This window comes from Lynx canadensis, chromosome B4 (genome assembly GCF_007474595.2).
Source record: "Lynx canadensis isolate LIC74 chromosome B4, mLynCan4.pri.v2, whole genome shotgun sequence".
Lineage (NCBI taxonomy): Eukaryota > Metazoa > Chordata > Mammalia > Carnivora > Felidae > Lynx > Lynx canadensis.
Window position 1 is genome coordinate 140,988,856 of NC_044309.1, and position 24,402 is coordinate 141,013,257.

The following is a 24,402-nucleotide window of genomic DNA, read 5'->3' on the forward strand; positions in this document are numbered from 1 at the left end:
GTGTGAAATCAGGCAGGCACAGGACCCCAGGTGTGGATCTCCTGGGTGTTGGGAATCTTAGTCCAACAGCTATCCACTATGTGACCCAGAGAGAACCTGGGGGCTCTCCTCACAACTCACCTGATACCACCAGTGGGTCCTTCCTGTGCCTGTGTCCACACCTGCTCACCTCCCACCTTACAGGTGCTACCTACCACCTGTCAGGCCCCTCCACACCACCAGCCCCTCTGGCTGGGAATCTGACTCACCACCGTCCCAGACCACTGTGGAATGTTCTTGGCTTATGTGACACCTACACCCCGATCCCACACACCCCACCTGACAGGCACCTGGTACAGGGAGGGCTCTGGTCCCGGTGGGACTCACATTTGTGTGGGGAAGAAGGAGAGTGATCACAGTGGCACCCATCATGCCCCGGACAGAGGCCAGGGTGCAGGGAAGGGGGTGGGCAGGCATCTGGAGCAAACTTTCCAGAGCCCCCACCCCCCAAACATAAGGAGCCCCCCACTCCTCAGCATCTCCCTCCCAGATTCCCTCCCATCCACTCATCTGATCAGGGAACAAACAAATCTCAGCCACCCATCCTCCAGCCATTCTGACTCTGTCTGCTCTCCGGACAGCCTTCTGGGGGCCACACAAATGGCTGATACCAGCTCCCCTTAGTGAACTACTGCCCTCCTCACGTCACACCTCCAGATGGCCACCTTCTGTCGGAGGGCTGCTTGCATGGGGACAGGGGAGGTGTCTTTCTCTTGGGCTGTGCCAGCCCCAAGGCCACCCCCGAGGGTGACTGGGCACCAAGCTAGGCCCTGATGAACCTGCCTCCACCCCCAGGGCCGTGGATTCCCTAGCAGCAGAACTCGGCCCCCACACAGTGGCCCTGGGTCCTGGACTGAGTGGGTGGCGGGTGGCGGTGCTCTGGGCAGGGCGAGGACACACAGGCATGTGATGTGTTGTTAGTTCTCTCTTTATAGACTCTGGTTCTAGGAACAGGGTGCCTGCGGTTGGCCAGCTGGGACCAGCACGCTGACGGGCAGGGGGGGCTGGGCAGGAGCGGTCTATTTACAGGCCCGCTGCGAGGGCTGTACCATGGCCGCCTCCCGGCCGGCGCTCACCCATAACTCCAAAATAAGTTAGAGCTGGCCAGGTGGGCGGGGGCGGGCAGGGGGCGGGAGCTGGCAGGGACTGTACACATAAGTTTGGGGGCGGGACCTCAATACTGTCGAGGGTGGGGGCTGTAAACATGGCCGGGGGGCCCTGCCCACCCCTAGTGGTCTCTAACGACTGGACGCAGAGCAGCCGGGGCAGAGCTGGGCTCAGGCATCTGACAGGCAGCTCTGGATCTGGTCCACCCACTGCTGGGCTGAGGGCACGTCCTGGGCACAGAAGTTGTAAACGCGACGCGTCGTCTTCACCTGGGGATGGCGGGTTGCTGACTCCACAGTCCCACCCCCACAGAGCACCCCGCCCCCCGCCATCCCCGGGCCCTGGCCACAGCTCACGTCAAAGAAGGCTTTCTCGTCCACGGTCTTGGGGGCCCCCATGGTAGGAGTGCCAGGAGCCACTGCCTCCACTTCGGCCAGATCGATGACACCCTTGCACTCCGTATCCACACGGTGGTCATAGTAGCGGAGCTGAGGGGTGGGGTGGGGTGGGGAGAGCAGGAGGTCAGGGCACAGCCCCTCCCTCTCCCGAACTGCTAACCTCTTTCCGCCCCGCTCCAGCCCACCGACCGCTCACCTGGTGCTTGGTCTTGTCCAGAACGAACCAGCGGGCCTTCCAGGGCTTCATGAAGGCCCCCTTCTTGTACAGGGTACCCTCGTAGGACCTGAATTCACAGCAGAACCAGGGACTGGCTGGCCGTCAGGGCCTGGACAAGCCCAGACCCTAGCAGTTCCCACCCCAACCCTCGAACCAGACCAGCCCCAGAAGCAAGACCAAGGCTCCTGCCCCCAAAGAGCCCCAAGGCTGGACTGGCCAGGAAGGCCACGAAGCAGCCTTGGGTTTGTTCCTAGTAAGGAGATGGAAAAGCAGCCCCCCACCCCTCACCTCTGGCATGACCGGCACCAGAGAGGGTCCTGCATCAGGACCTCAGAGCAGCAGCCCCACATGTAGCAGGCAGGTCTGGGGAGGTAACTGTAGCAACAGGGCCCCCTCTCTAGGCCTGGAAAGTAGGATGCGGTCTGCCAGGCCCCAACCTCACCCGGTACCTTGCCTGCCCTCACAGGGACCGCAGAGCTGCTGCCCCTCTGCTCCTCTGCAGCCACCATGGCTCAGCTGTGCTCACTGACTGGTTCTATGGCCCAAACCCCTTCTAAGCCCTCCCGCTTTTCCCTAGCAACTGTCAGCTTGTGCTCGGCCACTGTTACGCACCCCCCTCCCCCCGATCCACCTAAGAAAGGGCTAAAGTTCCCCAGGGGCACCCACCCCCAATCTGAGAGCTGTCCAGCACCCAGAGCCCCCAGCGCAGAGGACCCCACGCTGACGCGGGAGGTGGGAGGTGTGCTCACACCTGTTCTCACTCTCAGCTGTCTGGAACTGGCTGTACAAGGTGCTGGTGCTGCGGCGGGCGGCCTGCCGGGAGCCGGATGCTGTTGAGCCGCTGCTCTGGTCGCTGTCCAGGCTGAGGCTCAGAGTGGAGCCCACAGGCCCCTCCTGCAGGTACACACCTAGCGAGCGGCGGTGGTGGGGCACGCTGGACACCAGCAGGGAGCTGGGGGTGCCCTGGGGGCAGGAAGAGGGCCTGTGTCAGGGCTGGTGGCCTCCACTCCTCCTGACAGCAAGCTCACCCTGGCCACCCACGCCCACTCACACGTCCATCTGGCCGGCCTTCCAGGCGCTGTGCAGCCTTCACCCGGTCCCAGGTGTCCTTCCAGCGTTCAGGGGGTCGCCCCAGCTCTGTCTCCAGCCGCTGTAGCTCCTGGGGGAGAGTTGGAGAACTAAAATTATTCAGAAGAAAATATCCAGACTGGGGGTGCCTGGGTGGCTCAGTCGGTTGAGCGTCCGACTTCAGCCAGGTCACGATCTCGCGGTCCGTGAGTTCGAGCCCCGCGTCGGGCTGTGTGCTGACGGCTCAGAGCCTGGAGCCTGTTTCAGATTCTGTGTCTCCCTCTCTCCCTGCCCCTCCCCCCACTCATGCTCTGTGTCTGTCAATAATAAACAAACATTAAAAAAAAAATTAAAAAAAAAATCCAGACTGAAACATGAAAAGACATAATCATGGAAAACAGGAAAGTGAAGTGACAGACTGGAGCATTAAGTGGGTTAAGGGTAGGGGGATGGGCAAAAACCATGATTTGGGCGCACCTGGGTGGCTCAGTCGGTTGAGCATCCAACTCCTGATTTCGAATCAGGTCATGATCTCACGGTTCATAAATTCAAGCCCCACGGCAGGCTCTGTGCAGACAGTGTGGAGCCTGCTTGGGATCCAACCACCCCCCCCCCCCCCCCCCCCCGCCGCCAATCAATCTCTCTCTCAAAAATAAACATTTAAAAAAAATAAAAATTAAAACAATTATTTGGAGACAACAAAAGCTATTTCTGCAAAACTAGCAAGAGGCAACAAGCAACATAATCAAGCACTACAAACCCCAAACAAGATAAGCTGCACACACACACACACACACACACACACACTCCTGGATATTAGAGAAAAATGGCTAAAAAGCAAAAAGAAAATCCCAAAACCAGCCAGAAAAAAAAAAAGCTATGTGCTCTTCAAAAGAGCAAGAATGTCATTGCCAGGTGACAACATTTTCAGCCACGACACAGTGACTCAGTCCTTGGCTAATCCTCCTGCCATGAGCAGCTACAGAACCGGACAAGAACAGGAAGTTGTTTACAGATGTTGGACAGTCAGCAGTGTAGCACTGAAACCTGGGATGGGACCACACCAGGGAGCCCTATAATCCTCTAGCTCTTTGCCTGGCCAGAATGCCGGGAGGTGGAGCCCAAGCAGAGCACTGCGTCCCGAGCTAAGGAGGCAGAGAGGTGGGGCTTGGGGATGCTGACACACATGGGTCTACAGGGTGGCATGTGAGAGGGGAAGGAGTGGCACACAGAGCAGGAACCCCAGAAATCCAGAGGCCTCCTGGAGCCTTTGGCCAAAGTAAACTGTCAGGTGCCAGGCAGGCAAGATGTCACAAGGCCCGGCAGAGAGCAGCTACAGGAAGCTGGGTGGTGAGCTAAATCCAAACTCTGGAGGTTACACAACCTGCAGGAAGATGCCGGGGATTCCCAACAGCCAGAGTGGATACCCTCGCTGAAGATCCCAAACCTTTAACTGAAACCCTGGAGAGGCCATGTCTGAGTCGGCCTCCTCTAACTCTAGGAGGAAAGCTTCTCTAGAACTGCCCTAATAAAGCCGAAGAACAACCCTTGAAAAAAAGATCTAAGTGACCCACAAGTTCATTAACTGAGTGCAAGAATAAAACTCAAGACGCTTTAAAGGAAGACCACGTAATCCTGATCCTCAACAATGCAGAATCCCCAATTACAAAAAATTTACAAAAAAAATTATTAGACAAAAAGGCAGGAAAATGAGGTCCATAGTTAGGTGAAAAGTTGAAAGAAACAGACCCAGAAAAGAAACAGGTACTGGAATTACCACGTAAGAAATTCAAAACAGTTGTTATAAATATGTTTAAGATGTATAGTAAAAGATGGACACAATGGTTGAGCAGACGAGAATCTCTACAGGGAATAGAAACTATATTTAAAAAAAGAAGCAAATAGAAATTCTGGGGCTGAAAATATCTAAAATGAAAAATTCATTGGATGAATATTAAACGTAAGTAGATACTAAACGTTAGAAAAGAGCAGTGAACTTGAAGGTAGGGTTGTGGAACTCATCCAAAATGAATAGCAAAGACAAAAAAAATCAGAGGGAAAAAACAAAACACAGCTTCAGGGGCCAATGGGACAATCAAGTCCCAGAGGAAAGGAGGGAGACATGGTGCAGAAAAAACTTTTTTTTTTTTTTTTTTAAATTTTTTTTTTCAACGTTTTTTATTTATTTTTGGGACAGAGAGAGACAGAGCATGAACGGGGGAGGGGCAGAGAGAGAGGGAGACACAGAATGGGAAACAGGCTCCAGGCTCTGAGCCATCAGCCCAGACCCTGACGCGGGGCTCGAACTCACGGACCGCGAGATCGTGACCTGGCTGAAGTCGGACGCTTAACCGACTGCGCCACCCAGGCGCCCCCAGAGAAAACTTTTTTAAAGAAATAATAGTCTTGAAGCGCCTGGGTGGCTGAGGCGTCCGACTTTGGCTCAGGTCATGATCTCTGCAGTTCATGGGTTCGAGCCCCGCGTTGGGCTCTGTGCTAACAGCTCGGAGCCTGGAACCTGCTTCGGATTCTGTGTCTCCCTCTCTGTCTGACCCTCCCCTGCTCACACCGTCTCTGTCTCTCCCTCTCTCTCAAAAATAAACATTAAAAAAAAAAAAAAAAGAATAGCCTAAAATGCATTAAATTTGATGAAAACTATCATCCCACACAGATCTAAAAAGCTGAAAGAGCTCCAAGCAGGATGAACAGAAAAACCCCAAATGAGGGGCTTCCAGCTGGCTCAGGCAGAGGAGCACACAACTCGATCTGGGGGTTGTGAGTTTGAGGCCCGTGCTGGACGTAGAGATGAATAAAGAAAACCTCATAAAAAAATGACACAACAGGCCCAGAGCCAAAACCCATCTCGCTTCTCTGAGCTCTCTGCTAGGCTGGGCTGCCACTTGCCGCAGATCTGGCCTCAGCTTCTCGATGTCTCTCTCCCTTCTTTGGCCAAAAGCGCACTAAGTTGTCTCCAAGGTCAAAGCGTCCGGCAGACAATGGCAAGGCAGAGCCAGCAGAAATGGACAGCTGGCTCCATGGCAAACGTGGTAATTCGGCGTCAGCTAGTGCAGCCGCTCTGCCGTGCGGGTGCATATGGCAACCAGATAGAGAGGGACGGAACCACAGGAGTGGAGCGATCAGTAACTGTCCCAGCTGGCAGGATACTGGATTGTTGCAGAACCAACCTGTAAATGATGCCAGGTAAAAGCACTACGCACCTATTGAAATACGGCGTGACTGAAGAAATAAAGTACACTGGAAACTTTCAAAACAGAGACACAACACAGACGTTTCCAGGTAAACAGAAGTTGAGGGAACTATCACCGGCAGACCCGCGTCACCAGAAATGCCCGAAGTTCTTTGGGCTGAAGAGAAATGAAACCAGGTCAGATCGACACTGGAAATAGCAAATACAGAAGGCTTTTTCCTCATTTTCTAATTTTTTTCAAAACAAAGTTGACTACATAAAACACAGTATGCACCACGTGCTTCCATCATATGTAAAAGAAAAACACGTGAGGACAGAAGGGGGTGAGCGGGCGGCACTCCTATATGTCCCGTGTAGAAGGCGGGACAGCCAACCCAAGACAGACTGTACCTGCGGACGCTGACGGCCACGAAAACGAACACAGGGAGGTACAGCTCAAAAGCGGAGCACAGGAGGTGGCCGAATACTGTGAAATGATCAATTGTTACGAGGGAAAAAACAGCAGGAGTTCAAGCCCCACATCAGGTGTGGAGATTACTTTAAAAAAAAAAAAAAAGAAGAAGAAGTTAGGCCTCAACCCAACCATGTCAACAGCTGTGTAAAGATACTAAAAATTTCAGGGGCGCCTGGGTGGCGCAGTCGGTTAAGCGTCCGACTTCAGCCAGGTCACGATCGCGGTCCGTGAGTTCGAGCCCCGCGTCAGGCTCTGGGCTGATGGCTTAGAGCCTGGAGCCTGTTTCCGATTCTGTGTCTCCCTCTCTCTCTGCCCCTCCCCCGTTCATGCTCTGTCTCTCTCTGTCCCAAAAATAAATAAACGTTGAAAAAAAAAAAAAATTTAAAATTTCAATAAACCGTCAGATTGGATAAAAATAACACCGCACGCTGAGTACAAGACACTGAGCTTAAACATAAAGACACAGACCAGTCAGAATTAAAAGTACAGACGATGACAAGCCACACGACGCTGGTTGTAAGGAAGCTAAGCACGATTCGCATCAGGTTCCAAGACCACGAGTGTCGCCAGAGATAAAGAGGGTCTCTTCTGCTCTCTGTGCTTGTGGGTCGCCTCTGTCCGCTAAACCATGACCCTGTGTTCCCGCAAACCCCAGGTGACAGGTGCCTTCAGGCCAGGCCGGGTGCTGGACTGACGTACGTTACTTTGTTCACACCTTACCGTCTCCCCGACGGCCGGGAGTCGACATCCTCTTCCCAGAATGAAACCAGCTCCAGAGTGCTTAGGTAACCCTCCCACCCGCCCTGCCCAGGGCTACACAGCCAGTGGACGGGAACGGAATGCAGATCCTGTGTCCTGGGTGTGAGGCCCGCCGCGGAGCACTCTGGCAGCTGGATGCCACCCGCTGTCACACCTCAGGCCTCACACCCACAGCCCCACAGCCCCACAGCCTATCTCCCGGGGCGCCTCTGCCCTGGGGGGATCCTGACTCCTGAGGCCCAACAGCAGAGAACAGCAGAGGGAAGGCGAGAGAGACCCTAAACGTCAACCCCAAGCTTCCAGGCCCACGGGGCCAGAGAGAAGCCGAAAGAACTGCTCGCACTGGGGTGCGTGGGGCAGGCTGGGCCTGGGTGTGGCCAACAGCCAGGTGCACCCAGGGAGCAGGCGCAGCAGTCTGAGGGAGGGCAGGAACGGTCCCTGGGAAAGCCCGTGGTCCCTGAGGGTCGACTGCACAGGTGATCAGGGGCAGCGCCTGGGCCCAGAGCAAAGAAGCTGTGCCCTGAGACCCAGGCGTCCCGGACCATGGCCACTGGACATCAGTGCCTGCAAACGCGGCCCAGTGTGGGGTGGGGGGAGGGCAGGGGGCTGCACACACCTCCAGGAGGCGCGAGATGGCATCTGGCTGGGCTCGGGGGCGGCTGTCGTAGCAGGGCCACACCACACGACGCCTGCTCTGGGGAGCTCCCCCATCGGGCCGCTCTTCTTCTGGGGGCTCAGGGGGCCCCTGGGCCAGCTCCCAGTCATAGGGCGGGCCCTCGGCCAGTGTCTCCTCAGTGTAGAAGTCCCACACCTTCAGGTTGGACACGTTGCTGTAGGGCCGCAGGACCTGGGGGTGGGTCCGGCGTGAGGAGCTGGGCTAGAAGGCGCCCACCCGCCCCGACCAGACGCCGGCTCACCTCTGTGTCCTCGGGCGCGTACATGTAGTTGTAGAACACAGGCGTCCTCTTGCTCAGCCGGTCCACGTACTCCCACACGGACCTGCACGCCTGCTGGCCCCTGCGCTCTCCCTTCTCCTCGTACAGCAGCCCTGCAGGGGCAGCGCTGAGCCCCGGCCGCCCACCAGGCCAGTCCCAGCCGCCCAGCCGTCCAGCCGCGCCCCGAGGCCCAGCCCTGCCCCATACCCAGCTCGATGCGCTCGTAGTCCGAATCGAGCAGAAAGGTCCTGAAGCGGCGGGACGCGTGGTGGTAGCCAAGGAACTTGAGGTAGAAGGGGCTGAACTCGAACTCCATGGGGAACTGCAGGTAGACCTGCGTGAGGCGATGGGTCAGGGGTCAGGCGCCAGGGGCCGGCAGGCGTGGCGCCCACACACGGCCACCTGCTTACCTGGTGCACGCAGTCCAGGAACTGCAGGAAGACGGGCGTGAGGCCGCTGCTCTGCCCAGCCAGGGTGTGGGCCCCGCGGTGGCTGAAGCGATGGCCGAACGACAGCCACTCCTTCTCCACCAGCAGGCGGAAGCCCTCCAGGGTGCGATAGAAGGGATCTGACAGCAGCTGCACCAGAGACACCACCTGCCGGCACCGGCCTGTCAGGAGGGCGTCCGTCCGGGGGACCTGGTCCCGGCTGGCCCCGGCGCCCAGCACGCACCTGGGTGGTGATGTCCCAGCCGTCCTCCAGGCTCACCAGGACGGAGGAGCCCGAGTCGAGGAGCTCCACCACCAGCACCGAGACCTGCAGCAGCTTGTGGATCTGCACGGACGGGCGGCCCCTCAGCACCTCCCGAGGCCCACGCGCAGGCCTGAGAGACACTCCCTGTCCTGGAGGTGCCCAGCCCCCCGTGGCCTCCCTCCAGCAGACAGCACCACCACCCCGGTGGGACGTGTCCATCACCCTCTCCCAGGGCCCAACACCGTCAGAAGAGCAAGCCAAACCCCATCCGCCCTTGGCTCTGGATGAACAGGCACCCCCACGCCACCCCCACCCCCCCGACCCCGGCCACAGCGGGGGCAGGGCTCACAGACCTGGGTCAACCACTCCGAGTCCTCCAGCGAGCGTAGGAAGGAGGCAGGGCCGGGCTCGGCGGCAGGGCAGCCGGGGACACACGCCTTCAGCAGCTTTTTGAAGCTGGCCTTTACCTGCCGTGCCTCAAACACCTCGATGGGCACCAGCTCCCACTGCTGCAAGGGATCTGGCCGCACGCCCTGAAGAAGGCCAGCTATGGTGAGATGCGCCCGGGGGGGCCCTGTGCCCCTGCCTGGCCCTGTGCCTCCACCCCGGTCACCTTGAGCTGGGCTTTGTCCCCAATGATGTAGAGGGCTGCACGCTGAGGCCGCAGAAAGCCTGGGTCAGGGGGGGCCCCATTAGCCTGGGGAGGGGTCAGCATGTCTCTGCCTGCCAGCCGGGAGCCCACATCAACGCCGAGCCCGCCGCTGCGCCCACTGGCCCGGACACTGCCCCATTTACCTGTGCAAAGAAACCAGATGAGTGCCTGAGTGGGTCTGGAGCACCACTTAACCTGAGGCTGAGCTCCCCAGGCACGGCAGGGGAGGCCGACGGGACCCCAGATGGACCTGTGTTTGTGTTAGGGTCAAGTGCTGGGGTGGGACTCGGGGCCTCAGGCTGTTAGTGCCCTGGGCTGAGGAGGGCTGGGTTATGCTGATCGGTCACAGGGGCTGTTAGTGCCAGATGTGGGGGGATGTTAGTGCCCACGACTGCTCAGTCACACGGGGGTCATCAGTGCCAGGTGTGGGGGAGCCAGCCTGTGTGGCCAGTACGGTACCTCGGGGAGTGGTCCGTCTGGAGGCCGAGGCCGCCATGGGGTTGGACAGCGTGGTGACCCTGGCTCTGGGGCTGGGCACTGGGGGCACAGCAGAGAAAAGGCTCAGGCCTGACCCCAGGCCCGAGGGTGTGCCCAGCATGAAGGGCCTGTGGTCTGAAGGGACCAGCTAGAGGGCTGGGTTCCCACCAAGACCCCCGAGGGCCCCAGAGATAGCGAGGGCCGATGCCAAGGTCCTCTGAGCTCTCTTGGCCCTCAGGGACAGGCCAGGGAGCAGAGGGCCCAGTGGCAGGTAGGATCAGAAGAGAGGTGGGATCCCTGGGCTCTCCTTCCAGTGTCTCGTCCACAGCCCATCCCTGTACCCTCGGCCCCCACAGGCACTGGCCAGAGCTGCTCACAACACACACCAGCAGGAGGAGCCCATAAAGCCCAGCCTAGAGAGGAGGAGGCCTGGAGCCTCGGAGCTCCCAGCCCAGAGCCATGGAGGCCAGTTCATCCGAGGACAGAGGCAGGCCTGAGCCCCAGGGGCGGCACATGCTCAGTAGTGCCACCTGCCCGAGAGCCAGGCCCCAGGCTTATAGGCTGGGATGGCCCGGCCAGGGGGCACAGGGAGCCCAGATGAGGAAGCTCCACGGTGCCCTGGGCCCCAAAGCCTGCTCCCTGCCCCATTCCAGGCCGACCCACCTCCGCTGAGGGCAGCCGGGCACCATCCGTACCCACCATGGCAGTCGCCACAGACAAGCATGACACCAGCTGCCACACCACAGGCAGGAGGAATGGCGCTCGCAGGAAGGACGCAGGGTGTCCCTCGTGACACGGACACAGCCTGGACTGGAGCCCACAGACAGCTGAGGCCCTGCACGCCCCTGAGCAATGAGGGAGAGGACCCATTCTCTGAACTCAGGGGGACACCAGAAGGCAGCACCAGTGGGCTTTGGGGACAAAGATACCCAGGCAACATTAGGGGAAGACACAGGCACTGGGGACAAAGAATCGGGGGGAGGGTGCCACCTGTGGGTGCTACTCACAACGGCTGGAGAAGGCAGAAGGCAGGACAATGGTGAAACCATAAAACCTACTCGATGAAGGACTTTTATGTTTAGAAAACCAAAAAGCACTTCAGCTACAGAGAGGAAAGTTCCCAGCACAGAAACAAGAGAGGGGCAAGGACTGCCCCTGGAGAACGGTGGACACCAAGGCTGACCCTCCCTGTAAGTGACCACAAGGGCACCCTGGCCACCCCTGTTCCAGGCCCGCTTGGCCCCAGGGCCCAGCAAGTGGTCACAACAGACGTCGCTGGAGGGCAAAACACCCTGTAGTGGGAGCCAAGACCACATAGGGACAGAGGCTGGTGCTCAGATGACAAAGGCAGTGCTGTGCAGAGCGATGCTGCGCGGGGACCCTCCTCAGGCCTCGACAGGGAGAGGCGAAGGCCCTCGTGTGTTCTGGAGACCCTCTTGCCACAGGAAGGGGTGGGAGGGCCACTGTGAGGCCCCGTGGAGTGGGCACAGCAGGAAGAATCAGCAGGATGTGTACACTTCCAGAAGGTTCCACCCACGGGTGGTGCCACCAGCCCCCAAAACCCACCCGTGCACCCCAGTGCATCTGGAGTTGGGGCAACAGCAAAGAATGCAGAGGAGCACGAGAATAGGGATGGGGGGGGAGTTAGGCAGGCGTGCCAACAAGTGACCCGCACGTGTGTCATCCACCACCTCTCAACACACGACAGCCAGGACAGCTCCAGGTGTGGCATCAAACCAGGCATGGCAACCAGGCCTCCCAGGTGGACACCGTCAGCACATCTGCTGAGGGCCAGGCCCCAAGCACAGACACTCAGCCTGGTCTGGACAGTGATGGCTGGAGTCCTGGGTCCAAGGACTAACCCTCAAGGAGCCCCAGTGTCTATCAGCCAGACCGAGAGGGTGAGGCAGACCGGGCCACGGCATCCGTAGGGATCCAGGCAGAAGGACGGGGGAGATGGGCTCATGGGATCAGTCGGGGCAAGGAGACAGGGGCAGCAGAGGATGGGGGCACACGGAGGAGACGGGATAGGGGAAAAGGGGGAAGGTCAGGTCAGACAGGGGTGATGGGCTGGAGGGGGTGGGGGAGATGAGGGGGAGGATGGGGTCAGGGAGAGGCAGACGGGGTCAGCTAAGGGGCAAGCGGGATACCGAAGTGACCGCCGTGGAGCAAGGGCCCTGGAGGACGAGACCGCCTCTGTTCTGACACACCCTCCTCCCCTTACAGAATGGGGGCCACGTGCCCTCCAGGCCCCCATCAGTGTGCTCTCCCATCTGAAAGCCTCTTCTAGAACCCAACACAAACATGACTCACCTCCCCAGCAAGGTCCCCGCCTGTCCCCAGGAGGTCAGACCAGCCCTCTCCAGGGGCCACAGACCGCACGAGCAGCAGCACGTGCTCTTGCATCACTGAGCATCTCTGGGGCCACCCCACACCGGTGCCCCGATGCCCAATGGTGAGAGGCAGGGTCCACTGGTGGTCCCCGAGCCTGTGCCCCAACCTCCCAGGCCTGGCGCCTCTGCTGCGCACTGTGACAGCAAGACCCTGCCACACAGGACAAAGGGCAGGCCGGGTCCTAAGGCCTGGATCCACCGGGAGGCAGTGAGTCCAGGGGGCGGATGTTGAGGGTGCCTATGGTGGGGACAGGGAGACTAGCAGACAAGGCTCGAGGAGCCAGGACAGATAAGAAAGGTATAAAGCAGTCAGACAGCTTTGACAAAGGGTGGGCCAGAGTGACAGCAGGGGGGGGGGAGGGGGGCGCGGGACCGCAGGGAGGGACAGGACAAAGGGATCAGCCACAGTGACGGGGGGGGGGGGGGGGTGTAGGGGTGGTGGACAGGACAAATGAGGAGGGACCAGACGGGGGTTTCAAGCGCGGTGTCCCGTGACCTGGAGACCCTGGAGGCAGGCCATGGGCAGGAAAGACACGGAGCTCGGCCAAGGCAGGAGAGAGGAGCGGTCCGAGTAGGGTCAGGACAGTCACCTGACCCCACGCCCCAAACACTCTGCCCCCTGGCCGGCCCACCTTTCATCAGTGCCACCACAAAATCTCCCGGAAGCCCTCCCACCTTCAGGCACCCCTCACCGTGGCTGCCCACGTGGGTGGAGGAGAAGCCGCTGAGGGTATTGCGCCCTGACGCGTCTGCGTAGCGGGGCATGGAGCTGACCACGGCCTGCAGGTACTTCTCCTGCTCTAAGCTGCCCGAGTCCGCCTGGGACTGGCCTGTGGGAGGAGGAGGAGGAGGAGGAGCTGGAGCCAGGCAGGGCGGGGCGGGGTGGAGGGCCCAGCCGCACGCAGGCACGCAGGCACGCACGCACGCACGCACGCACAGCGGGGGAGTGGATACCTGGAGAGGGCGCGTTCTGGGCCTTGAACAGGCCAACGACACCCTTGCCGTGCAGGCCCCCGGAGCGCAGCAGCACGGCCTTGGAGCGCCCGCTGCGCCAGCACACCACGGGGAACCGGTTCTGGCGGTAGCAGCGGGAGACTCGCTGCAGGGCGTTGTCCTGGACGCTCTGGGGGACGATCAGCAGCCCCGGGTAGCTGCGAGGAGTCAGACTCGTGAGGGTGGCAGGCCAGCCCTGGATGCTCCGCCAGGGGCCCCCAGTCCCACGGCCTCCTAGGGGCCACCCCTGCCCGCGCCCTCTGCCTTCCGCCTCCACGTGCCTCTTCCGGACAGGAGCCACGGCGTGGCCGCACAGCGCGTGCTCACCTGCGGCAGATGGCGTACATGCGGTTGACCGGGGAGATCCGGAAAGGCTCGGACTTGGCTCGGCTCAGGCTACTGCTCAGCGTGCCCAGCCCCAGACGCTGGTAGTCCCGGCAGCACGCCCGCTCCACCAGGCTGCTCATGGTCATGCGATCCGAGGGCTTCAGGGCCGAGGAAGGGGTCAGCGTGCTGGGCTCCAGCTCCTCCGACACTGGGGCGGGCCAGGCACACGGGGGAAGTCACCCACAGACCGCCCAGGCCCCAGCCCTCCGCGTGGGGGGGGAGGGGGTCTTCGCCCAGACCACCTGGGGCTTCCCGGGCTGCCACCTGAGATCTCGTCCTCCTGGTCATCAGGAGGTGGCTGGCCCCGCTGCTCCCAGCTCGGGGGGTTGTACTTCTTCCGAGTGACGTACTGCCGTCCGATGGTCCTCTTGGCATTCTTCACGAGGTTCCGGGACAGGGTTCTGGGGGCGGGCGGGCACAGGGGTCAGCAGAGGTGAACGGAAGGGACAAGGGGACACGCCCACGGTGCTTCTGGGAGGGGCGGGTGCCCCCGCCTTGGGGCCCAGCTCCACACCTGAGGGAAGGGCCCTTGTCCTTGGTGGCGCGGGGCGGCCGGCCCGGCGTGTGGGCAGAGCCCAGGGTGAAGGCAAACGTGCCCCTGATGTCTGGCGGGTACCGCAGCTTGTGCAGCTGCTTGCGGAAGAGCTCGGCGCTGTCGGACCCCACCTCCTCGTCGAAGGCCATCTTTAGCAGCTGCAACAGACAAAGGCCCTCAGAGGTCCGGGCGGCCTCCCCGGGAAGCCGTGCACGCCCGGAAGCCTGGCAGGGGCATCCTCCTGAGGGACAGCAGGACGCGCAGGGGCCGCTTATTATGGTGTCTGCGGCCATAATAAGGAACCTGGTCCTTCGCCACGCGTGACGGTCATTTGCTTAGGTTTCAGTGGTGCGGGGCACACAGCGCACGTGCCAGACGCAGACTCGAGGGTCAGGGCCCCGCAAAACAAACAGAAGAGCCCCAAAGGCCAGCACGTCACACAGGCAGACGGCACCGAGCCAAAGCACAGCAACTTGCGCATAGACACAGAAACCACAAACGCCGCAGGAGACATCCAGCTCAACGGCAGCTCCTAAGGACGAGCCTGAGGGCTTAGCTGCCTGCCACACAGTGAGAGCCACGAGCCGGGGGCCCTGCCCCTCCCCAGTACCCCCGCACCTGGAATGTGCAGGAACGCAGCTGCAGCCCGTCCTGCAGGAGCTGGTCCACAGGGGTCTGCACGCTGATGCGCTTCTCCTTGGTCAGCGCGGCCACCGGGAAGGAGCGGACCACCACCTGTTCCCCGACTTATCACAGGCCGGGCAGTCAGGGGGAGGGGATCACAGAGTCTTGGGGTACCAGAACTATGGGGGGGTCCCGGGCAGGTGGGAGAGGGGCAATGACCTATCTTGCGCAGGGACCCTGCACCCCTGAGAACGGGAAAGAGAGAGGCAGGAGAAGTCCTGTTCACTCACCCCCGGGCCCCGGGTGGGGAAGGGAGCGAGGGAGGGGAGGCCGGGGACAGACAAAGCGTCCAAAGGCTCACCCAGGGGGTCAGTGGGCATCCCCGTGAAGATGACCCGGTACGTGGTGAGGAAGACGGCGCCCTCGGCCGGGAGCAGAGCGGGGCCTCCCCCGCTGCCCCCCGCACCCTCCTCGCGCCCATCTGGCAGCAGGTAGACACGCAGGCCGTCCAGCACACACTCCTCGCCGGGCAGCAGGCGTGGCCGCAGCAGTTTGGGCTGCTCAGGGACAAGGGTGGCGCCTCAGGACACGGCCCAGGCCCCGGTGCCGCAGCCCTGCCCGGCCCCCACTCACCTTCTGGATGGGGGGCAGCCTCTTGCTCTCGCGGTGCACGGCCTCCAGGGTCTCAATGTGCATCTGGACGATGTCTGGGAGAGAGCGGTTTTCACGCCCTGGGCCCCCACGTCTGCTCGGCTGAGGGGAGTGTTCCCACACCCAGACCCCCCATACCTGGCACCATGACATGCAGCCCCTTGAGGTGGTCGCTGGTGACCCCACTCTCTGTGCAGACCTTGTCCACAAAGCGGTTGATGAAGCGGACCACGGCCCCGGCCACGTCGCAGGTCTCCGCGTCCTCAAAGCCGCTTTCTGTGTCGTAGCTCTCCGCCACGCTGCCCGCCATGCTAGGCCAGGGAGGGGGCGAGGTGGGCACAGGCCCACCCCACCGAGCCCCCCCCCCCCCCCCCCCCCCCCCCCCCCCCCCCCGCAAGGCCCGCGGAGCCCCGGCCGCACCTGTTGGTGACCAGGCTGTTGCTGGCACTCTCCAGGTCGCCCAGCCCCGCGCGCTCCCGCAGCAGGCGGCTCTTGCTGCTGTCCAGGGGCAGCAGCAGGTAGCTCATGCGGTTGGCGTAGTGGATGGCCTGGCTGAACACCGTGCTCTCCTCCTTCTGCACCAGCTCCTGCTGCTTCTCGCGGCTCAGGGTCGGCCACAGGCGCCGCTGCTCAGATGCCACGTCCAGGGCAGAGCGCTCGTCCTCCCGTGCAGACAGCTCCCCACCCTGCCGCGGCACCCGCAGGTGAGCCGGGACCAGGCCGGGCTGGCCCTCACGCCCCAGGCCCAGGGGTCCCCGCGCACCTGCAGGTGGTCTCGGTCCTCGGCGGGCTCCAGGTAGAGGGCCCGGATGTGGGTCTGCACGTCCCCGTAGAACATGGCCTCCCAGAACTGCGGTGTGCTCCACACCACGTGCTCCTGCACGCAGCTGTATGCGAACTGGGTCACTCCCGGGCTCAGCTTCTGCAGGGGCCGGGCGGGGGACATCAGGCACAGCAGGAGGGGCAGCGGAAGGACCCCCGGGGCTGCCCCGGCACTCACCCGGCAGAAGGCCGTGACCAGGGGCAGCAGGGCGGCCGCGATGCCATGCTCGTCCAGGGAGGTACAGTCCTGCAAGAGCCGTGAGCCCGCTGGAACCACCCCCCAACACCTACTGTGCCCCGACTGGCACTTCCGCCCGAGCAGCAACTCCTACCACTGTCCCCGGTCCGTCTGCACCGGCTCCCCAGAGGCTGCCCAGGGGCTCAGGGCAGGAGACCCCCTCCAATAACAGTTCTCTCCCCCAGCCGCCATCCCCACCGCAGACCAGGATCTCCCCAGCTGTCAACGTTGCCAAGAGAGGTATCCTTACAGGTAGAATGGGGAGCCCTGCCTGGCCTGACCCTTATGGCCATATGGCCACCAGGCGGGAGGCCCGGCCTCACCTGCAGGCAGCAGTTCATCATTCGGACAACGAAGTCAAACTGCTGGTGGTCCAGGACCGCCCGGTTCTGTTGCACGTGCAGGTGCAGCTCCTGGGTGAGGCAGCGGCGGGCCGCGCGCCCTTTCAGAGCCCTCAGCACAGCTGGAAGTAGCTGGGGACACGGGAGCACGGGGGTTGGGGGCACGAGCCGATGAGGGCACACGTCCAACTGTGCCCTGGAGGAAGGCGGGGGAGGCACAGGGCACAGAGTCCGGGAGGGGAGGGCAGTGGGCACCTGGAGGGCCAGAGCCCAGGCTCTAAGCACAGAGGAGCTCTGGAAGCTGTCCAGGTCAGGTGTGTCCAGACTCCGCGAGTTCCCTGCCCAGTTGAGACTAACACGTCAAGCAGACCCAGCCCTCCACACACACGAAAGCCCATGAAGATGGAGACACCACGTGTTCACAAGCCAGTGTACAGATGTGCCAAGGAGGCCCCTTGGCCCTGAGCTCCAGCACACACCGGCTGCCACATCTGTGGCCCCTCTGTCGGCCAGGCCTCAGTGTCCAAATAGCACAAGCCTAATGCAGAGCTGGTGGCCGGCTCAGCACGAGGCAGGCCACAAAGGGTCACATTCTTGTTCTCTAATTATTTTTCTTTTTTTTTTAAGTTTATTTTTGAGAGAGAGGGAGAAAGAGAGAGAGGGAGATAGAGAGGGGAAGAGGGAGAGAGAGGGAGAGGGAGAAAAAGGGAGAGGGAGAGAGAGAGAGAGAGGGAGAGGGGGAGACGGAGAGAGGGAGAGGGGGAGACGGAGAGAGGGAGAGGGAGAGAGAGGGGGAGGGGGAGAGGGAGAGGGAAAGGGAGAGGGAGAGAGAGAGGGAGGGAGGGAAGGAGAGGGGGAGAGGCGGAGAGGGGGAGAGAGAGAGAGCACCCCAAGCAGGCTCCATGCTGTCAGCACAGAGACCAAGGCAGGACTCGATCCCATAAACCATGAGATCACGACCTGAGCTGAAATCGAGTTGGACGCTCAACCAACTGAGCCACCCCGGCGCCCCTTATTGTTTTTCTTCGTAGAACAGCTAGGGACCCTGTAGGCCCCTCACAGGAGACTGTGCCGCTGTGAACAAAAGACACATTCAAACTGGCTGTCATGAAACCCAAGGTGTTCACAAACACCACAGAGGGCAGTTTTTACCAATTAAAAAAAAAAAAACAAAACAAACGCCTTGTGTGGGCCTGCACTCTTTTCACGAAGGATGAAGGAACCCAGCAGCAGAAACCTCTCGCGTGTTCTGACGTCTAAGAGATGAAAGGTCCGTCTTGCGAGCCGCCTCGGCAGGCTCTGTCCAGCTGCACTAAGCAAGGAGCCTGAGACCCGGTGTCCCCCTGCCCCTCCTCCCCTTCTGCCCGCCCAGCCCCTGCCAGCTGCCAGCAGGTGGACTGACCCAGGCTCAGCGCTCTCCGCCGGGGCTCCCCGCCCCCAGCCGTCCTCACCTTCTTGGCCTCCAGCATCTTCCCCTCGAACACGTAGGAGATGCAGTTTCGAACCACCTCCAGCCGCCGTGCGCTGTTGCCGTGGAGCCCGCTGCTCCGCTCCAGTATGGCGGCTGGGGAGCAGAAGCTGCATTCACCTCTGCCCTCGTGCCCACCCTGGGCCACGCTAGGGGCCCCCTCCCCATTACGCACTCATGGGGGGCCCCGAGGGCACAGTGGTCCTCCTTTCAGCCTTCACGGCCGGGGGTGCGCCCTGCATCTTGGCCGTGGCCTGGTCCACGATCCACTGCACCACGCCTTCATCCAGCCGGGGGAAGGGGCGGGGCGCCCGCCGCAGGTGGCTGGCCTCCCCCGGCTTCTGTACCTTGTGCATAGCCACGGCGGGATATGGGTTCTCCTGGGGGGACACAGGCAGGTGTGGGCAGGCGGCCTGACGCCAGGAGGCGCGACGACCTAGCTAGGCTGGTCCGCCACCCCACCCGCCCCGTGCCACCCGCCGTACATTCTTGTAAAGCTGCTCCGCCAGTTCTTTGACGTGACGCAGGACGCGCTGGGGGTGGTTCTCATCCGCCCGCATCCGTGCCACCTCATGAGCCACCAGCTGGGGGAGGAGGCAGGGTCAGGAAGGCCGGGCAAGGCAGGGAGCTGGTGGTGGGAGCTCCTCCCACAGGGGCAGGGGCACACCTCATCAAACAGGTCCGTGGGACGGTAAGGGACCCCACGCTCCGACACGAAGCCTGCAAAGGCCATGCCCTCCAGCACCTTCATCAGGAAGTCATCCTCCACCAGCCCTCGCTGGCCCAGGAAGGCTGCCTAGGGGCACACCAGGGGGTCAGTGCCTCAGCACTGACTTCCTGCCTGCCTCCGCCCCCCCCCTCCCGTGGCCCACCTTATGAAAGCGGATGACAGGCTCCGGGTGGATGCGGACCATGTGCAGACACCAACGATAGCCCTGCAGGAGCTGAGCAAAGAGCCGTAGAAAGACGGCACGCAGTTCCTTGTCCTGGGGCGCAGGTGAGTGCGGGTGAGCTCTAGGCCGCAGGCCCACCCCAGCCCCAGCATGCGGCAGCCCTCCACCCACCCCAGGTTCCACCTCTGCGCACCAAACACGCCTATCCACGCCGCGCCCAGGCCTCCCAGGCACCTCTGCCCCCTCCTGCCCCTCCACCCTTCCTTCACACAAAGCCACGGCGACTCCTCTAAGACCCAGTGTCGACAGCCACTCCCGCACAGGCCCCTCGAGGACTCACACACACACACACAGCCCCCGCCAGCGGCCCCCTGCCACCGGCCCAGAAGGGGTGGCTGCACAGGGTGCTTGGTTGGCCCTGCCCGCTGGCCATCGGTGGCAGCAGACCTGAGGAGAGGCGGCAGGCTTAGCGTGGGCCCCCCCCCCCCCGCACTGGAGCCGCAGTGACCCCCACCTGCATCTTCAGGGAAGAAGCGTTGGCTGAGGGCGGTGGGAAGGCGAGGTCTGCCAGCTCCAGCTCCGGGTCCAGGACCTGCAGCAGCAGACGGGAGCGGGGTCCGCTGCACACCAGCCCCGGGCTCTGCGGTCCCCTTACTGCCAAGCGACCCCACCTCAGCTTCCCCGAAGCCACCGGTCCCGCCTCACCATGCTCAGCACACTGTGTGTCTGGCTCTGCAGGGGCTCCGGCAGGGGTGGAATGTGCACACACTCGGGGACAGTCACCGTCCCTCCATCGAGATCAGCGACGATCACATCCAGCTGGGGACCAAAGGGAGCAAGCGAGCGGTCAGGGGCCCGTAGCCAGTCAGCAGGGCCGGGAACGGAGAGGCAGGCACAAGCCACAGGCCTCACCAGCTCTTGGGTCTCTGCCTGGAAGGCCGCGTTGACCCCGATGATGAAGGGGGTGGGTGTGCTGAGCACCTCCAAGAGCTGTGCCGGCAGGATGGGCACGTAGGTGAAGCTGCAACAGACCAGGGCTCAGCCCAGGGGGTCCAGGGGGTGGGGCCGGGGAGGGGGCGAGGCGGCAGCGGAGGCACCTGTATCTGAGGGGGAACAGCAGCGCCAGGAGCCCCCGGCAGGCGTCCGAGAGGCGCTGGTAGCTCCGGGACAGGAAGAGCACCTTGTGCTCGGTGAGTGCGGCGCAGAACAAAGACAGCACGTTGGTGATGCCTTGAGAGAAAACACAGGCGTGGAGGGCCGGCGCTGTAAGAACCCCACCTCTGACTGCCAGCCCCCAGGGAGAGGACAGGGAGGGCTGTGCAGGCTGGGGACGCCCGGGCTCACCCAGCTGACGGAAGAGCAGGGCCACGCTGCAGCGGCTGATGGGCAGCGAGTCGGCGAGCGGGGTCTGGATAACCTGCCGGTCACCAGCCCCCAAAGAGATGGTTCTCTGTGGAAAGAGAGGGGCCAGTACTCAGCTGCTCCGACCAGACCCGTGTCAGCCCGGAGCTCCATGGGCTGAGGTGAGACTGGCCAGGACAGGCGGCATAACATGAGGGAAAGGCCGCGCCTGGCCCGGCGGCCTGAGCAGTGCTGCAGAGAAAACTCAGGGCCTCTGACTGGGGCAGGGTGGGGGCCTGGGTGGGCAGAAGAACAAAGAATCCATACCACTCCATCCTCAACAGAGTCCAGCTGCACAGGACAGACAGGCAGAGAAACACAGTTAGACGCACCCACACGTAGGGATACTGACCAGGGAGCAGAGAGATAAGCGGACATCCGAAGACAGGCACACCCAAGGAGCAAGAGGACACAGAAACTGACAGATGCCAGGTGGGGAGCCAGGCAAGACACGGGACACACAGGCGAGCAGGCAGGGCCGAGAAGGGACGACAGGTGACGGCAGCACCAAGACGCAGGACGGTGTCCATGCTGAGCCCAAGTGCCCAAGGACTCCAAGTGCCTACACAGGCCGCATGCTCGTGGCCTGGGACACCTGAAGGGCCATTGCTCTGGGTGGACAGCAGCTGCCCCCAAGACCCACCTGTGAGCCCCCAGCCAGGGGGATGATGCATGTGAGCAGGTTCCCGATCACGTTCTCCAGGCCCACGTTCAGGCCCTCCACGTGGATGGTGTAAATGAGACCCAGGCTGTTCTGCAAGGACCACAGATTGGAGAATGGCGGCACATCCGGCGGGGGCACCCCGTGTCCGGCCTCGAGCCCCGGGTGCTCGCCTCACCCTGAACACCTCCGCGTGGTCCAGTCGAGATACCAGCACCAGTGTCTTTGGTGCGAACAGCTGGCCAGGTGGGCCAGGCGTCACAGGGGAGAGTTGCACCGGGCCACCCTCGTCCGCCTCCTCCTCCCTCTCGGTGGTGTCCTCTGTGCACACCACTTCCTGTGGACAGAAGCCCCGTTTGCCCAGCTCTCAGGCAGGTCCCACGAGCCCGGGGGAGGCAGGGGGAGGACACAAGTGACTCAGACGGGACCAGCCCTCTGGGAACTCCGGCTCCCGTGGGGTTGAGGCCCCAGGACCTGCCACACACAGGGAGACACAGCCTTGGACAGAGGCAGAGGGTGGTGGCCACAGCCGGAACCCCTCGCGGCTGTACCCCAGAGCCCCCAAGATGACCTGTGTGGGCTCCACCGGCTCCCAGAAGGTCAGGCAGGCGCAGTAGTGCCGCTCAGAGTTGATGTCGGTGAGGACAGCGACAAAGAAGGTTGGTGGGTTCCTCTCAGGACACAGCTGCCACCCACTGGGCTGGCAAAACTGCAGGGAAGGGTGGGTGGGGGTCACCAGTGAGCTCACCTCAGTGAGGGTCACCTCGCCCTTCCCCACAGAAGGAAGTCACGGCCCCTGGTCTCCCCGCGTGCACAGAGAACCTTGTGACGCAGGACATGGTCTCTGCCATCACGAGGGAAGGACGACATGACACAATGTGGGCACCACGTACCCTGCCAGCCAAGCCCAGGACCTCCCCCCTCCTCCCCCCGCAGCAGCTCAGATGTCCCCTTATGCGTGGCGGGGGCTGGGCCCTGCGCAGGCTCCTCACAGTCCCGGGGAAAACCAGTGCCGGCCTGCCCACCCCCATCTCAACACCCCCGACTCACCAGCTCGATGCCCTGGGGGAACGGGTTGTCTTCCCAGTCCTTCTCTGGGAAGCGCTGCAGGATCTGGCCCTGGCCTTCCCCACTCCCTGAGGACAGGAGCAGGCAGTCAGGGCACCCACCACCTCCTGCACGCCCACCAAGTCGGGGGCCTCGAGGGTCACAGATGGACACATCCTACTACCCTGGCTTTCATCTGGCATCAGACCAGCCTCCACTCCCAGACCTATCATTTCCCTAAAAATATCTTATGACGGGAGGACCCCCAGGTGGCCACAGATGCCAGGGCTACCAGAGTGCACGGAGAGAACCCCCTGGCATGGGATGTGGAGTCCTGAAAGCCGTGGGCTGGGCCAGGCCAGGCACAGAAGCCCCTTCCCAACACGTCGATACCCCCAGCCGCCCACCAGCAGGTCAGCCCTCCATCGAGGGGAGAGCAGCTCTGGACGGTTCCACAGCCAACCACCAGCTTCGACACCTGGTCCCCAGGACTGCCCCCCCCTCCAACCTGCTAGGTAGTGAGCACCATGATGACAGTGGGCACCCACCTCACTGCCAGCTCTGGGCCCACTCAAGAGGCACAGGGGTCTCACACCTGTTGTCTGAGCCGGAGGAGAAGATACCCAGGCCTGAACTGCCACTCACACCACTGCCTCCGAGACGGACAGGCCCAGCACAGGACCCAGAGAGGGGTGGCAGGAAGGATGGAGACCAGGTCTCAGGACACCCACTAACGAAGGGCCCTCCTGAGTGCTGGGGATCTAGCAACTTGCAGGGGTCTATCCCCTGCCTGTGCAGCCCTGGGTGCCCTGGGCCAGGGAGGAGGTCTGGGGGCAGGAGGCCCAGGTCTGCTTCCCCCTCTCTATGCCCTGGGCACAACTCCCAGCTCAAGTCTACACTGGTGGGGTCAGAGGCCCCTACCTCTTGTTCACCCCTGGAGAACCAAACCAAGAGGCATGATGAGGGCCGTGTCAGGGGGCCACTCACCTCAGGTCAGTGGAGGAGGGACACAGGCCCCTGTTCCACCTCCAACTCCCACCCAGCGCAGCAGCAGGGTAAAGCAGGCTAAGACAGAAGCCTCCCTACCTTCATGTCCCACACGTGACATGCAGGTCCCCGCACAGACCGGCTTTAACACTACTGCCCACACTAGCAGAAGAGCGGGAGCAAACGGGGAAGGAGAGGGCGCTCGCACGAAGCTTCTCTGAGGGCCTGCCCCCAGGCCCTGAAAGCCAAGGTGCACACCTCCGAGGGCCTGATGGATGCAGCCCCCCCTCTCCCTCCGCCCCAGACCAGCCAGCCCAGTCCGCCCTGAATGTGCACAGGAGCTACAGGCAGAGCCAGGGGCCTGGGCACCAGCCTGGACCCCTGGGCAGTGATGAGCAGACCCCAGGACCTTGACAGCAGAGGAGCTGGGCTACGATCTCTGGAGACCACCCACCCTCCAGATCACAGAGGCAATGCCAAGGAGGTCGGCAGCAGGCTGGTTGTTGGGCTGGAGGTGGCGGTGGGGCGATGGAGGGCCGTGACTCTGACTCACAAAACCTCAGTTTCCTGCTCCCCTCCCCCTCCTGACACTCTGAAGAGAAGCGGCAGACAACAGGAGGCAGGGAAGAGGGACAGGTGTGTCTGCTGGGCCATACCTATCCACACAAAAGCACACATACACACACGTGGCCCACTGAGACAAAGCCCCTTGGGGTCCCTCCAGGCCCACTCCCAAGGGCCACCCTCAACAGGTCCACGCCAGCTCACGGCTTCTCTCCCCACCCACTCCCCCAAGGGCTCACTTGTGCGCAGCCCCAAATCACCATCTGGGCCCAGGCCTGGCTGGCACCCAGGGCTCACCCAGTTCTTGCCACGAGGCAGTGGGCGGAGGAAGGAAGAGGGGGTGTGTGCAGATGGGGACAGCAGCCTCTGCCCCACAGCCTCCATCCCAAG

At 62.1% G+C, this 24,402-nt stretch overlaps 1 protein-coding gene and 1 long non-coding RNA gene across 3 annotated transcripts in view; both read right to left on the reverse strand.

Moving 5' to 3' along the window:
• Positions 1-949: 949 nt before the first annotated feature.
• SBF1 (SET binding factor 1) overlaps positions 950-24,402 on the reverse strand; it is a 28,026-nt gene continuing 4,573 nt past the window's right edge. The window contains exons 2-41 of one of the 2 annotated variants that reach the window (XM_030320993.1): positions 22,465-22,550; positions 21,986-22,123; positions 21,593-21,751; positions 21,397-21,507; positions 20,697-20,802; positions 20,450-20,582; positions 20,265-20,373; positions 20,058-20,171; positions 19,867-19,944; positions 19,332-19,445; positions 19,127-19,255; positions 18,945-19,043; positions 18,635-18,839; positions 18,443-18,555; positions 16,974-17,123; positions 16,591-16,659; positions 16,354-16,512; positions 16,011-16,276; positions 15,729-15,901; positions 15,573-15,646; positions 15,301-15,496; positions 14,934-15,061; positions 14,295-14,473; positions 14,045-14,181; positions 13,721-13,928; positions 13,355-13,551; positions 13,093-13,230; positions 9,990-10,067; positions 9,492-9,673; positions 9,232-9,411; positions 8,858-8,959; positions 8,596-8,781; positions 8,393-8,519; positions 8,168-8,298; positions 7,867-8,097; positions 2,813-2,920; positions 2,513-2,724; positions 1,741-1,828; positions 1,503-1,634; positions 950-1,415 (exon numbers count right to left, since the gene is read on the reverse strand). In XM_030320993.1, coding sequence (XP_030176853.1) covers positions 1,317-1,415; positions 1,503-1,634; positions 1,741-1,828; positions 2,513-2,724; positions 2,813-2,920; positions 7,867-8,097; positions 8,168-8,298; positions 8,393-8,519; positions 8,596-8,781; positions 8,858-8,959; positions 9,232-9,411; positions 9,492-9,673; positions 9,990-10,067; positions 13,093-13,230; positions 13,355-13,551; positions 13,721-13,928; positions 14,045-14,181; positions 14,295-14,473; positions 14,934-15,061; positions 15,301-15,496; positions 15,573-15,646; positions 15,729-15,901; positions 16,011-16,276; positions 16,354-16,512; positions 16,591-16,659; positions 16,974-17,123; positions 18,443-18,555; positions 18,635-18,839; positions 18,945-19,043; positions 19,127-19,255; positions 19,332-19,445; positions 19,867-19,944; positions 20,058-20,171; positions 20,265-20,373; positions 20,450-20,582; positions 20,697-20,802; positions 21,397-21,507; positions 21,593-21,751; positions 21,986-22,123; positions 22,465-22,550 — 5,624 coding nt within the window. In that variant the 3' untranslated portion in view covers positions 950-1,316. The remainder of the gene's footprint in view (positions 1,416-1,502; positions 1,635-1,740; positions 1,829-2,512; positions 2,725-2,812; positions 2,921-7,866; positions 8,098-8,167; positions 8,299-8,392; positions 8,520-8,595; positions 8,782-8,857; positions 8,960-9,231; positions 9,412-9,491; positions 9,674-9,989; positions 10,068-13,092; positions 13,231-13,354; positions 13,552-13,720; positions 13,929-14,044; positions 14,182-14,294; positions 14,474-14,933; positions 15,062-15,300; positions 15,497-15,572; positions 15,647-15,728; positions 15,902-16,010; positions 16,277-16,353; positions 16,513-16,590; positions 16,660-16,973; positions 17,124-18,442; positions 18,556-18,634; positions 18,840-18,944; positions 19,044-19,126; positions 19,256-19,331; positions 19,446-19,866; positions 19,945-20,057; positions 20,172-20,264; positions 20,374-20,449; positions 20,583-20,696; positions 20,803-21,396; positions 21,508-21,592; positions 21,752-21,985; positions 22,124-22,464; positions 22,551-24,402) is intronic. The other variant, XM_030320994.1, reaches the window with a different exon arrangement.
• On the reverse strand, positions 4,778-5,259 carry LOC116738213. The gene is made up of 2 exons (XR_004343919.1): positions 5,215-5,259; positions 4,778-4,966 (listed from the first exon to the last, which is right to left on the reverse strand). It is a non-coding gene; the product is annotated as an uncharacterized LOC116738213 (long non-coding RNA).